The sequence below is a fragment of the Poromitra crassiceps genome (assembly GCF_964638095.1).
Source record: "Poromitra crassiceps genome assembly, chromosome: 5".
NCBI lineage: Eukaryota > Metazoa > Chordata > Actinopteri > Beryciformes > Melamphaidae > Poromitra > Poromitra crassiceps.
This window is the reverse complement of record NC_139642.1, coordinates 55,898,696-55,914,714: the sequence shown is the minus strand read 5'-3', so window position 1 is coordinate 55,914,714 and position 16,019 is coordinate 55,898,696. Positions and strand designations below refer to the sequence as shown.

General features: G+C 45.2%; 1 protein-coding gene across 1 annotated transcript in view; it reads right to left on the bottom strand.

The window, feature by feature from the left end:
- The window catches only part of pde2a (phosphodiesterase 2A), a gene marked incomplete at both ends in the record, with an annotated part of 237,962 nt that extends 223,214 nt beyond the window's left edge, over nucleotides 1–14,748 (bottom strand). Inside the window, one exon of the mRNA XM_083636372.1 lies at nucleotides 14,690–14,748. Within this exon, the coding sequence (XP_083492498.1) occupies nucleotides 14,690–14,748 (59 nt within the window). The remainder of the gene's footprint in view (nucleotides 1–14,689) is intronic.
- Between the last annotated feature and the right edge of the window lie 1,271 nt (nucleotides 14,749–16,019).

Sequence of the window (16,019 nt, the reverse complement as noted above, 5' to 3'; positions counted from 1 at the left end):
CGTACACATGTATAAGCCCTCCTATAAATATGGATTGAGATTCCTGTCTGTGGCCATTTCTGCGCTGCGATCCTTTCTCGTCTACTCTCTATTCTTGGATGCCTCTATGTCTGTAAGTGGACTTTCCATACTGTGATCATCTGTCTGTCCACCTGTCTGCAGACACAAATACACATGGCTGCCTGCAGAAAGCTCAGGAATAAACCTCGTGAATGCTGGAGCCAAATAAGACAACATTCACAGCTGTTCACCCTCACACCTTCAGGGTAGAAAGAGCAGAAGCGTACAATGTGTTCTCTCCATTCAGCCATTGTTGTTGTTGTTGTTGTTGTTGTTGTTGCACATGTAAACACCAAACCATGAACTTAAACGTCACCGTGACTGTAAATGCTGAAGCCTAAATATTCAAACGAAAATTCTCTCAACTTCCTCACAAGATTTCCCTCATAGATTGACATACGTTTGAGGCCATGTGTTGTTCAGGATTTACTAAAGTAAGTAAGTAAAGAGTGCACACACTCCTACACTCACATCTCCACTGCCTTCCAATCAGGTGTCCCCATACACAGAGAGAGGCCTCCACTGCCTTCCAATCAGGTGTCCCCATACACAGAGAGAGGCCTCCACTGCCTTCCAATCAGGTGTCCCCATACACAGAGCGAGGCCTCCACTGCCTTCCAATCAGGTGTCCCCATACACAGAGAGATGCCTCCACTGCCTTCCAATCAGGTGTCCCCATACACAGAGCGAGGCCTCCACTGCCTTCCAATCAGGTGTCGCCATACACAGAGAGAGGCCTCCACTGCCTTCCAATCAGGTGTCCCCATACACAGACAGAGGCCTCCACTGCCTTCCAATCAGGTGTCCCCATACACAGAGAGAGGCCTCCACTGCCTTCCAATCAGGTGTCCCCATACACAGAGAGAGGCCTCCACTGCCTTCCAATCAGGTGTCCCCATACACAGAGAGAGGCCTCCACTGCCTTCCAATCAGGTGTCCCCATACACAGAGAGGCACTTGATGCTGTTTCCTCCTTCAGTCAAGGCTCTGTGTCCCAAACACAGCTGCTTCACCTCTGACCTCTGTCTTCCAAAGGACCACGCACACGCGCGCGCGCACACACACACACACACACACACATACACACATACACACATACACACATACACCCACACACGCACACACACACACACACACACACACACACACACACACACACACACACTATTGACACACAGTTGCGAGCATCCATCACATCACTGACACAGACACTCAACTGTGTACATAGACACACACACACACACACACACACACACACACACACACACACGTCCATGCGCACACACACACACACACACACACACACACACACACACACACACACACACACACACACACACACACCTGTCTGTGGCAGCGCTCCATAGAGATAAGAAGGCTGACACGAGCTGCTGGAGCGACAGCCGGGAACCATAGGAGCTGTCAGGTTCATTTCACTGTCACACCTCCAGGGACACACACATAAACACACACATGCGCAAACACACACACACACACACACACACACACACACACACATCAAACCACATCCCCGTGCTGCTACACTGAAGACGGTCTATTGCCATACGTTCATTTTGCTAATCCTAAACTACAAGCTCACCACTGCATACTTAACCTGCAGCTCAGCCTAGATGTAACTCTACTCTCATCCTGAAAATAACTCTTCCTAATAAGGTGTGAGAAACAGTCATCACCACTTTGCAAGCTTTTCTATTCTCGTGTGGACCCACAATAGCAACAACATAGATCACACACTCACACACTCACACTGTCTAGTCACACACACTCAGCATCATCACTCACTCACACACACACTCACACACTCACACACTCACTCACACACACACTCACACACACACACACACACACACACACACACACACACACACACACACACACACACACACATAGATTTAGATCCAAGCCTGCATTTTTACAGCATTTGCCAGTGAGCCAAAACACTATGGTTGTGTCTGTAATGCAAGGAAGCTTAATGTCATCTAGTTACCTAACTAGATGATTGTTTAATTAGGTATCTCATTTTAATACAGGTGATTAAAAAAATAACTTGTTTCAGACGTCCTCATTCTTCAAGGTAGCATCGAAACGCGACAGGTCGCACTGGTGCTGTTTCCATTGAATAGACAGACCTTTTCTGACCAAGCTTGATAAAGTTGTTTCCCAAAGCATTTGGCAAATAAATTAGTAGAAAACTGCATGGCTGATGGCTGTTTTCTCTAACGTTATTATAATCCAAACAGGTCGAGGCTTCACAGGCGAACGTTTCATTGTTTTTACACTTTTAATTTGAAGGCGAAGAAGGGAAATGGTACGTGTGAAATGATAGAATTGACAGACCAGTGTCAATTATATGTACAGTACTCAAAAACCATTTCCTGTTTTGGCCTTCAAATTAAAAGCGTGAAACCAAGCTAACGAGAACGTTGGATTTCACCAACACATTGGTAACGTTAAGCAATGACAGCTTGTCATTTAATACAGCACGGTTAGAACGAACTCCACTCACCCTGAAGGTCTGCCATGCTGCTATCCTCCTGGCTGTACAGTGTAAGTCCTGCTTTGGGGCACGCGGAGCAGGTTTTCTAAACTAACGCTAACGTTAGCTAGCAACCTAACTAGCCGGCTGCTGTCCACAACAGAGTCAGGTAAGATGCTTCCTACTAATGTTCAAAAGTGACTTTCCTGACACTGTACAAACATCTGACTGCACTGAAATTAAGTAAAGGTTGGCGTTATTGACTATTCTAGAATAAAAACGAAAAGAAAGTGACAGATGTTTGTTATTTAGCCAACGTTGTTTCACTTTTTTCTGATTTTTGGGCTTTGTGGGCGTCGCCATTAGGGGCTTGCTCGGGCTCGCTTCGTTCTTCTTCGTCGATTGGAAGGGTCGCAAGGTATCATGGGATACCCTAACAAAACAAAGGTGCCACTGTATGGTTCCTCGAAAATTATCCATAACCAGGTACCTAGAAAGGTTGCAAATTCAGTGAACTTATGTATCAAACTGGTTTCAGACAGCCTAATTACAACTTCTTACCTAGAAATGCCACCTACAGTATATAGCTCGTTCACTTGGGAACCAGACAGGCCCACTGTTTATTTTCTATTTTTATCAGCCTGCCGCCATGTTGACTTTTACATACCTGGCTATTCTCTGCTGTCAACAAACTGTGAATTGGTAAGAATTACTAACTTGGCTGTATAATATTAAAGTGGGTGTTAGGAGACACTGGAAGTACCGGTCATGGTAACGGTCATGTTATTGGCAAGTCTTTGTCTGAATTTCTTACTGTTCAGGAGTCTCAAACTTAAAGAAATTCTCACTAAAGGTCTTTGCAAACACAGTCCGTTTTTTTAATCCGTCATGTGAAAACACAGACGGGTCCCAGCTCGCAAAAAAGCTATTGACTGATGCGAAAAACGCAGAAAAATCGAACCTGTTCCGAAAACCTTTAATGGCGGCCGAAGGCCAACAGAAATGAGGGCTTGAGTCGACACTTTCAAGTGTCGGCGAGAGGTGTCTGCTACCTGGTGAAATGTCTAGTGTGGCTGACCATGTCACGTAGTGCTGTGCAAGTGTGATTGGTTATATAGACGGCACACACTTGAGTTCCTTGTTTTGGTTTTCGCTGAAATGAAATGAATGAACGTGTCCCCGCTATTTTTTTCAGCATGTGCTTGATGTATGACTTCGTGAAAATCACAAAGAACACCGTGACCAACTTCCCAGAGAGAGAGGAGGTGAGTTGTGTGGTTGTGCATCGTTATATGCGGCTGCAGTTACATCTTGCCTCCGACGTGGGTTCACTGACAGCATTCCCTCTCTTGGCTGTCTGCACTAGTTCTCTGCCTCCCTCTGTCTATAGCGTCACGTGACCGTTGAGCCGAGGAGAGGAGCATAAATGCAGCAACATGAGCGACACTTTATTTATTGCCGGCGACCATGTGCTGAGTGACACTTTCCAATAAGTATAAATTAGGCTTTAGTTTGCACTTTGCAGCTTTGCTCACAATCAAATGCATGTGTCGTGCAGCAGCTGGTGCAACAGGCTGCAAGTGTCTGTGTGTGAAACTCTTGTAATGAAATAAAACAAATATTTGACTTCAATACTAATACCAATGACATTTTATGGACAGTGCATGTTCTCAACCGCTTCACTGAGGTTTGTTTTTTTAATCTTCATTCCATACATGAAAATAAGGGGGGAAATAAAATTGTGTATGAATTTGGGGAAATAGCAAAATGATGATCGAATATTATTCATGTATTGAACTGTATGTTGTTCATCTGGCAGCCTGGAAGTAACTTGGAACATCTTTAAAAGTATGGCTGGATGTGTGTACGTCTGTGTAAGCTCAATTGTGCATGAAAATAATGTATATGCATTTGAGCAAGAGGTGTGTCTGTGTGTGCGTGCGTGCGTGTGTGTGTGTGTGTGTGTGTGTGTGTGTGTGAATAGGAGATAGCTTTGAGACATTTTGTCAGTATAGACCAATGTTTTGCTCCAGCACACAAATAATGTGTAGACACACACACACACACACACACACACACACACACACACACACACACACACACACACACACACACACACACACACACACGCAAACGCACACAATTGTTTGTCTCTGCTTTATCTCTGCCTCCCTCTTCCCTCTCTGCCTCTTTCCTCTCTCTCTCTCTCTCTCTCTCTGCCTCTCTATCTCTCTCTCTCTCTGCCTCTCTAGCTCTCTCTCTCTCTCTCTGCCTCTCTCTCTCCCTCTCTCTCTCTCTCTCTCTCTCTCTCTGCCTCTCTCTCTCCCTCTCTCTCTCTCTCTCTCTCTCTCTCCCTCTCTCTCTCTCTCTCTCTCTCTCTCTCCCTCTCTCTGCCTCTCTCTCTCCCTCTCTCTCTCTCTCTCTCTCTGAATATTTCAGTATTGATGAGCCCATTATGGATAACGGTGCAATGTCAGCAGCACGCACACACACACACACACACACACACACACACACACACACACACACACACACACACACACACACACACAGATGCACAGAAGTATGCAGCAGTAGCACAGTTGTAACCCGACTCCCGATGAGTGAGTGTGTGTGTGTGTGTGTGTGTGTGTGTGTGTGTGTGTGTGTGTGTGTGTGTGTGTGTGTGTGTGCGTGCGTGTGTGTCAAGAGGGATGGGGGATCTGACTTCCTGGCGTCAGTCCAGTAAAATGCAATATTTTTCAGATTGAAGTCACTTTACAGACACACATGACATGATGCACACATGAGCACACGTACACAAACAACAGCCATGCCTGCTGGCTGCTGATCATGCAGGAAATATGGACATCCTCTTTAAAGCATGTTCGCAGCCATACTAGTCTCTTAAAACAGACTGTTTCATCTACATCCTGCGAATGCAGACAAACAGTCTGTACGTTACACCCCCAGAACATGCACAAGGAAGTTGGGAAAAAAACCTTCAGACAGGAAAGAAGTTCGACGGAATCCGACCAATCACGACACGTGTGTCCACGAAAAATGCGGCATATTGGATTCTGATTGGACTAATGAGCGGAAAACCCGCCTTTCTACTTCCCATTCCGGTTGGTGCATGATTCTCCCCCACGAAGTACAGACGGTATGGTGGAAGCATTTGAAAATTGCGGAAGCCAACTCGTCTGTTCTAAGAGACTACAGCCATACTGTTGATAGAGAACCAAACATTGGCCCCCTGCATCAAACGCTACCAACATTAACATGTGCAACTCCTGATGGACTGTGCATGAAGGAGGAATCCAAGCTCAGACAGAACTCATGTTCTGCATCATACTGGACAGCTTCAGGAAGCTCAGACAGAACTCATGTTCTGCATCATACTGGACAGCTTCAGGAAGCTCAGACAGAACTCATGTTCTACATCATACTGGACAGCTTCAGGAAGCTCAGACAGAACTCATGTTCTACATCATACTGGACAGCTTCAACAAGCTCAGACAGAACTCATGTTCTACATCATACTGGACAGCTTCACTAAGCTCAGACAGAACTCATGTTCTACATCATACTGGACAGCTTCAACAAGCTCAGACATAACTCATGTTCTACATCATACTGGACAGCTTCAGTAAGCTCAGACAGAACTCATGTTCTGCATCATACTGGACAGCTTCAGGAAGATCAGACAGAACTCATGTTCTACATCATACTGGACAGCTTCAACAAGCTCAGACAGAACTCATGTTCTGCATCATACTGGACAGCTTCAGGAAGATCAGACAGAACTCATGTTCTACATCATACTGGACAGCTTCAACAAGCTCAGACAGAACTCATGTTCTACATCATACTGGACAGCTTCAGTAAGCTCAGACAGAACTCATGTTCTACATCATACTGGACAGCTTCAGGAAGCTCAGACAGAACTCATGTTCTGCATCATACTGGACAGCTTCAGGAAGCTCAGACAGAACTCATGTTCTACATCATACTGGACAGCTTCAACAAGCTCAGACAGAACTCATGTTCTGCATCATACTGGACAGCTTCAGGAAGCTCAGACAGAACTCATGTTCTGCATCATACTGGACAGCTTCAGGAAGCTCAGACAGAACTCATGTTCTACATCATACTGGACAGCTTCAACAAGCTCAGACAGAACTCATGTTCTACATCATACTGGACAGCTTCAGTAAGCTCAGACAGAACTCATGTTCTACATCATACTGGACAGCTTCAACAAGCTCAGACAGAACTCATGTTCTGCATCATACTGGACAGCTTCAGTAAGCTCAGACAGAACTCATGTTCTACATCATACTGGACAGCTTCAACAAGCTCAGACAGAACTCATGTTCTGCATCATACTGGACAGCTTCACTAAGCTCAGACAGAACTCATGTTCTGCATCATACTGGACAGCTTCAGTAAGCTCAGACAGAACTCATGTTCTGCATCATACTGGACAGCTTCAACAAGCTCAGACAGAACTCATGTTCTACATCATACTGGACAGCTTCACTAAGCTCAGACAGAACTCATGTTCTGCATCATACTGGACAGCTTCAGTAAGCTCAGACAGAACTCATGTTCTGCATCATACTGGACAGCTTCAGTAAGCTCAGACAGAACTCATGTTCTGCATCATACTGGACAGCTTCACTAAGCTCAGACAGAACTCATGTTCTACATCATACTGGACAGCTTCAACAAGCTCAGACAGAACTCATGTTCTGCATCATACTGGACAGCTTCAACAAGCTCAGACAGAACTCATGTTCTACATCATACTGGACAGCTTCAGTAAGCTCAGACAGAACTCATGTTCTGCATCATACTGGACAGCTTCAGTAAGCTCAGACAGAACTCATGTTCTGCATCATACTGGACAGCTTCACTAAGCTCAGACAGAACTCATGTTCTACATCATACTGGACAGCTTCAACAAGCTCAGACAGAACTCATGTTCTACATCATACTGGACAGCTTCACTAAGCTCAGACAGAACTCATGTTCTGCATCATACTGGACAGCTTCACTAAGCTCAGACAGAACTCATGTTCTGCATCATACTGGACAGCTTCAGTAAGCTCAGACAGAACTCATGTTCTGCATCATACTGGACAGCTTCAGTAAGCTCAGACAGAACTCATGTTCTACATCATACTGGACAGCTTCAGTAAGCTCAGACAGAACTCATGTTCTGCATCATACTGGACAGCTTCACTAAGCTCAGACAGAACTCATGTTCTGCATCATACTGGACAGCTTCACTAAGCTCAGACAGAACTCATGTTCTACATCATACTGGACAGCTTCAGTAAGCTCAGACAGAACTCATGTTCTACATCATACTGGACAGATTCAACAAGCTCAGACAGAACTCATGTTCTACATCATACTGGACAGCTTCAACAAGCTCAGACAGAACTCATGTTCTACATCATACTGGACAGCTTCAGGAAGCTCAGACAGAACTCATGTTCTACATCATACTGGACAGATTCAACAAGCTCAGACAGAACTCATGTTCTACATCATACTGGACAGCTTCAACAAGCTCAGACAGAACTCATGTTCTACATCATACTGGACAGCTTCAGGAAGCTCAGACAGAACTCATGTTCTGCATCATACTGGACAGCTTCAGGAAGCTCAGACAGAACTCATGTTCTACATCATACTGGACAGCTTCAGTAAGCTCAGACAGAACTCATGTTCTACATCATACTGGACAGCTTCAACAAGCTCAGACAGAACTCATGTTCTGCATCATACTGGACAGCTTCAACAAGCTCAGACAGAACTCATGTTCTACATCATACTGGACAGCTTCAACAAGCTCAGACAGAACTCATGTTCTGCATCATACTGGACAGCTTCAGTAAGCTCAGACAGAACTCATGTTCTACATCATACTGGACAGCTTCAGTAAGCTCAGACAGAACTCATGTTCTGCATCATACTGGACAGCTTCAACAAGCTCAGACAGAACTCATGTTCTACATCATACTGGACAGCTTCAACAAGCTCAGACAGAACTCATGTTCTACATCATACTGGACAGCTTCAACAAGCTCAGACAGAACTCATGTTCTACATCATACTGGACAGCTTCAGTAAGCTCAGACAGAACTCATGTTCTGCATCATACTGGACAGCTTCAACAAGCTCAGACAGAACTCATGTTCTACATCATACTGGACAGCTTCAACAAGCTCAGACAGAACTCATGTTCTGCATCATACTGGACAGCTTCAGTAAGCTCAGACAGAACTCATGTTCTGCATCATACTGGACAGCTCCAACAAGCTCAGACAGAACTCATGTTCTGCATCATACTGGACAGCTTCAACAAGCTCAGACAGAACTCATGTTCTACATCATACTGGACAGCTTCAGTAAGCTCAGACAGAACTCATGTTCTACATCATACTGGACAGCTTCAGTAAGCTCAGACAGAACTCATGTTCTGCATCATACTGGACAGCTCCAACAAGCTCAGACAGAACTCATGTTCTGCATCATACTGGACAGCTTAAACAAGCTCAGACAGAACTCATGTTCTACATCATACTGGACAGCTTCAGGAAGCTCAGACAGAACTCATGTTCTGCATCATACTGGACAGCTTCAACAAGCTCAGACAGAACTCATGTTCTACATCATACTGGACAGCTTCAGGAAGCTCAGACAGAACTCATGTTCTACATCATACTGGACAGCTTCAACAAGCTCAGACAGAACTCATGTTCTGCATCATACTGGACAGCTTCAACAAGCTCAGACAGAACTCATGTTCTGCATCATACTGGACAGCTTCAACAAGCTCAGACAGAACTCATGTTCTGCATCATACTGGACAGCTTCAACAAGCTCAGACAGAACTCATGTTCTACATCATACTGGACAGCTTCAGTAAGCTCAGACAGAACTCATGTTCTACATCATACTGGACAGCTTCAACAAGCTCAGACAGAACTCATGTTCTACATCATACTGGACAGCTTCAACAAGCTCAGACAGAACTCATGTTCTACATCATACTGGACAGCTTCAGGAAGCTCAGACAGAACTCATGTTCTACATCATACTGGACAGCTTCAGGAAGCTCAGACAGAACTCATGTTCTGCATCATACTGGACAGCTTCAGTAAGCTCAGACAGAACTCATGTGCTACATCATACTGGACAGCTTCAGTAAGCTCAGACAGAACTCATGTTCTGCATCATACTGGACAGCTTCAGTAAGCTCAGACAGAACTCATGTTCTGCATCATACTGGACAGCTTCAGGAAGATCAGACAGAACTCATGTTCTACATCATACTGGACAGCTTCAGGAAGATCAGACAGAACTCATGTTCTACATCATACTGGACAGCTTCAACAAGCTCAGACAGAACTCATGTTCTACATCATACTGGACAGCTTCAGGAAGCTCAGACAGAACTCATGTTCTGCATCATACTGGACAGCTTCAACAAGCTCAGACAGAACTCATGTTCTACATCATACTGGACAGCTTCAGGAAGCTCAGACAGAACTCATGTTCTACATCATACTGGACAGCTTCAACAAGCTCAGACAGAACTCATGTTCTACATCATACTGGACAGCTTCAGGAAGCTCAGACAGAACTCATGTTCTACATCATACTGGACAGCTTCAACAAGCTCAGACAGAACTCATGTTCTGCATCATACTGGACAGCTTCAACAAGCTCAGACAGAACTCATGTTCTACATCATACTGGACAGCTTCAGTAAGCTCAGACAGAACTCATGTTCTACATCATACTGGACAGCTTCAACAAGCTCAGACAGAACTCATGTTCTGCATCATACTGGACAGCTTCAACAAGCTCAGAACACTCATGTTCTGCATCATACTGGACAGCTTCAACAAGCTCAGACAGAACTCATGTTCTACATCATACTGGACAGCTTCAGTAAGCTCAGACAGAACTCATGTTCTACATCATACTGGACAGCTTCAACAAGCTCAGACAGAACTCATGTTCTGCATCATACTGGACAGCTTCAACAAGCTCAGACAGAACTCATGTTCTGCATCATACTGGACAGCTTCAACAAGCTCAGACAGAACTCATGTTCTGCATCATACTGGACAGCTTCACTAAGCTCAGACAGAACTCATGTTCTACATCATACTGGACAGCTTCAGTAAGCTCAGACAGAACTCATGTTCTACATCATACTGGACAGCTTCACTAAGCTCAGACAGAACTCATGTTCTACATCATACTGGACAGCTTCAGTAAGCTCAGACAGAACTCATGTTCTACATCATACTGGACAGCTTCAGGAAGCTCAGACAGAACTCATGTTCTACATCATACTGGACAGCTTCAGTAAGCTCAGACAGAACTCATGTTCTGCATCATACTGGACAGCTTCAGTAAGCTCAGACAGAACTCATGTTCTGCATCATACTGGACAGCTTCAACAAGCTCAGACATAACTCATGTTCTGCATCATACTGGACAGCTTCAACAAGCTCAGACAGAACTCATGTTCTGCATCATACTGGACAGCTTCAGTAAGCTCAGACAGAACTCATGTTCTACATCATACTGGACAGCTTCAGTAAGCTCAGACAGAACTCATGTTCTGCATCATACTGGACAGCTTCAGCAAGCTCAGACAGAACTCATGTTCTGCATCATACTGGACAGCTTCAGGAAGCTCAGACAGAACTCATGTTCTACATCATACTGGACAGCTTCAGTAAGCTCAGACAGAACTCATGTTCTACATCATACTGGACAGCTTCAGCAAGCTCAGACAGAACTCATGTTCTACATCATACTGGACAGCTTCAGCAAGCTCAGACAGAACTCATGTTCTGCATCATACTGGACAGCTTCAACAAGCTCAGACAGAACTCATGTTCTGCATCATACTGGACAGCTTCAGTAAGCTCAGACAGAACTCATGTTCTGCATCATACTGGACAGCTTCAACAAGCTCAGACAGAACTCATGTTCTACATCATACTGGACAGCTTCAGCAAGCTCAGACAGAACTCATGTTCTACATCATACTGGACAGCTTCAGTAAGCTCAGACAGAACTCATGTTCTGCATCATACTGGACACTGGACAGCTTCAACAAGCTCAGACAGAACTCATGTTCTACATCATACTGGACAGCTTCAACAAGCTCAGACAGAACAACCAAAAAAACTAATTGAAAAGGCACCCCTTTTCCATACCACGACTTTGACATACTTAAACCTCAGTCATTATGACGTGTATAACGTTAATTATTCACGTATCTAGAAACGTTAAATTCTCCGCATTTTCATTCAGAAATGTTCACACTTTATATTTCTGTGGATTCTAACATACAATGCCGACATTTTAATCTGGCGACTGGGCTGGAATAAGAATGAAAATAAGAACTTTCCTTCACACAATAATGCTGTATTAAATGATGAAATACACTTGTATGAAAGGCTGTGGATGTCCCTGCCGGTGCTTCTCAGCCAGAATAGCTGTATTTTTTCATCATAATACTGACAGTCTTTACTCATATCGTTCATGACGACCACAAAGTCCCTCTCAAGTGTCTTGTCAGTGGAAAGCCAAGACAGCAAGATCTTCTTCTCACACTGTGCTAAATTAAGAGGGTCCACTCTGGAGCCTTGAGAGAAGGAGCTGGAGGATGGGAGTGTATAGGAGCTTGTGCCAACTGGTGAGTCCAGCTTTACACAGTAACTGGACACTGACGTCAACCTCTACTCAGACTGGCAACAGCAATGACAACTAGTGTGTAGGTGTTACGGGTCCAGAGCGTGGTGAACAGATGAGGTCAAGTTAAAAAAAAAAAAAAAGTGTCTCACTCACAACAATGACATGCTACTATGGCGACTAACATCACATGTGAATACAATTGGGCTTGTTGAATCCACAAGAGTCTCAGCTTTCCAGCCATACCCAATTCATGCAATTCCAAGACGGTTCCCAGCATGCAGAAATATTCAAATAGAATATGAAATAAGATATTTAAAAGCTACTACATGCAAAACACTGCATGGTTTTTGCAAAAACTGCATTGGATTAGCATAAAGTGGGCATGTCTGTAAAGGGGGGAGTCGTGGGTTCCCATAGAACCCATTCTCATTCTGATATCTTGAGGTGAGAGGTCAAGGGACCCCTTTGAAAATGGCCATGCCAGTTTTGCCCTCACAAAAATGTAGCCTAACTCTGGAGCGTTATTTAGCCCCTCCTTTAAAAATGAGCCTGCTATTCACCTTATGTAGCCCCGCCCACTTGACCCAGTTGTGTTATGACTTCCTGTTCAAAAAGCCGTCTTGTTTCAAACCTAGTCTGACTCTGGCTCTTAAGGGTCTGCACACACCTCAATTCCCCTCAGCAGTGTTGGCCACAGTTGAAGGATGGCTTTACCGGTAATCAACCCACTTTGTATATATAATCTTGGTAATGTAAGCACATGGCCAGCGTTTTACCTTCTCTCTCTGTTTACCTCACGGGGAAAAATGCTCCTGCTGCTGCCTGCAGAAACTTCGCCCCCGCCAGCTGCAAGTCATTAGGGCTCGTTAAGGCTCTCCATGCAGATGTGTGCATACTTAAAAAATTAAAATAAACAATAACAGCCGCCCTCGGAGCAGATTCTGCCTCTCCAGTAGAACTTCCGCAGCTCCGTCACAACAACGGAGCGCTTTGCCAGAGGAGGAAATGGGAGATCTCCGTGAGGAAAACACAAAGAGAAGGTAATCACTGCCCATGTGCTTATACCAAGATTAGTAATGATACAAAGTGGGCTGATTATCGGTAAAGCCATGCATCCTTTAACACAACGAACACAATATAATACTGTACTGTCACAGGAAGTGTAAACACAACAGGAAGTCATTGGCTGATGAATACAGCCTCTGAAAGACAGTATCGACCACGGACCCAAGTTTCAAATGAGGGTGCAAATGCATGCTCTTGCACCCCCGACGTAGAACCGGGCCTGCTCATTTCCATTCAAAGCATAGGTCCATTGCCTCTACAATGGGCAACACATGCCCACATACTAACACTGTGGAGCTCACAAGCTAGCATATATCTCTGTCAACATTATGCTAGCAGCTACTGTATGTGAGAGAGGGGGGGGGGGGGTGAAGTCATACTGTAGTATTGGCTCAGCTACAGATCAACAGATCTCATGGGAAGGAGATCTACAGGATATACTAGGCCTGGATGTCCATTTTGTTTGATCGTCCACAATATGATCAGAGGGAATGAATGAACTCAATCGACTTCAGCTACAAGCGTAACAAATCTCACTCCATTTGAGAGCCAGCATGGTGTGTTTCCATAGCAAAGTGTTCCGTTCAACACAAACATGGTTCCAGATCAGGGGTTATTATTACCAGTATTACAGTCACGTTTATCAAAGCAGGGCGTGCCAGAGGTATGACATTTAAAATCTTTTTTGAAAGCATCAACAACATACAGCCATAATATGAGCCACTTCACCAGTTTCACCACCACAAGTGTCATCTGTTCAGATTCAACCAGAAAATAGTACCCAATCACGACAGGCACAGCCTAATAAATGTCCCACAGTAACATTAGGAACAGTGTAGGAATCTCTCACAACAATAGTACTGTGAGTGAGTGTCAGTTTGTACAGTGTTGTAACTGTCCAAACTAACTCACTATTATAGTAGCCTATAGACGCACTGTTAGGGATATTCTGCTATGATTTGGGTGCATGGGGATGGTGGAGGGATGTACTGACACCCTGCTGGCTGGTGCTGCCCAGCCCAGTTCAGCGGTGCTGTCAGCTCAGCAGCTCAGGCTACTGTACTGTACTAGCCCGGCTCCACACGAGGAGCCGAGCCATGTGCATCTTACAGACATTATGAGTTTGTGGCAAGAAGTGGCAAGAAGCGTCATGAGTCTGTCTGACACACACCAGACACACAGCAACAAACAAACGCGCTGTATCGAACACAAACATAGGCTACACAGCACACTTGTAGCCAACAAACACACACACACACACACACACACACACACACACACACACACACACACACACACACACACACACACACTCGCACGCACACACACACATCTCACTGACTGACTTACATCTCGGAGGACGGCGGTTGGCTCCGACAGAGGAGCGCGTGTCCGCACGCTTGTCCCATCGCGCATCCTGCCTCGCGCCTGCAGTCGGGATTGGAACCTGGCGGTTGGAGAGGGCGCGCGTATGTGCATGCGCGCAGGCGCGGCGCGCGTGTTTTGTCGGGCTGGGATGGGATGGGGAAGAGAGGATAGATGGATGGATGGGTGGGTGGGTGGGTGCGCTCCTCTTGCGCTCCTCTCTCTCTCTCTCTCTCTCTCTCTCTCTCTCTCTCTCTCTCCCTCCCTCTCTCTCTCTCTCTCTCTATCCCCCCCCCCCTCTCTCTCTCTCTCTCTCTGTGCTCTCCGCTGTCTCCTCTCCTCTCTCTGCCAGCGCGCGGGGATTGGTCGGGATCCGGTGTTGGTAACTGATACTCGAGCTGATACAGGCAGAGAGAGAGAGAGAGAGAGAGAGAGAGAGAGAGAGAGAGAGAGAGAGAGAGAGGGGAGAGAGAGAGAGCCGAGGAAAACCATCTTCTACAAATCACGCCTGTTAGCCTAGGTTAGCCTTTAGCCTATCACTTGTTTTGAAAGTCCACTGTTGACTCTCAACATCAGCTGCTGCAGCCTGCAGCCACACAAGCTCTCTGTAACAATCCATAGCTATCTTACCGCACAGTGCAAGACAACAGACAACCCGTGCTTCTCACAAACAGCACAGCAGAGATAAAGAAACGATTCACTGGAGCACATTCCATTCCTTAACTGATGTATTAGCCTAATCTGTATTCAAGGTTTACACACCTGACCTGTGCAATTAGGGTTCATTTTAAATAATTCAACATGAAAAAAAAAGGTTGAGTCGAAGTTAACTAAACTGATAAGACCTAGCCTACTTGACTCATCAAACAGTTTAACTTGAAGGAATGCGTTTCTAGGCAGGCCTAGTTGATGAAGTCAACAATCTAGAATAAATAAATAGGCTATTAACGCCTACCTGTCTTGTCGACAGTCAGCTGACATCTTGTGCAGAGTCAACTGTGGACTATCAAAATAAAGTGTTGCTGGGTCTAATTGATCAGGAACTAAAAGTTGTGTATTGTGAAAATGTTTACTTTCACTTTGTATCTTCACACCTAAGCCACGCCCTCTTCTTGTCTTCAGAGAGGGGCTGCAGTGACGGGACAGAGCCTGAGATCTTATGGGGTCATCCTGGTAAGGTTTCCTATCATGTGGCAACGCACTCTACAGTGTGTGTATATCAAGGGACACAGGTCTCAAGGTCCACCACAGATCTTCTGCCTTATAAGGCCTCTCCAATAAAGACTCGCGGAGACGGCAGTGACTCATAGAGCCA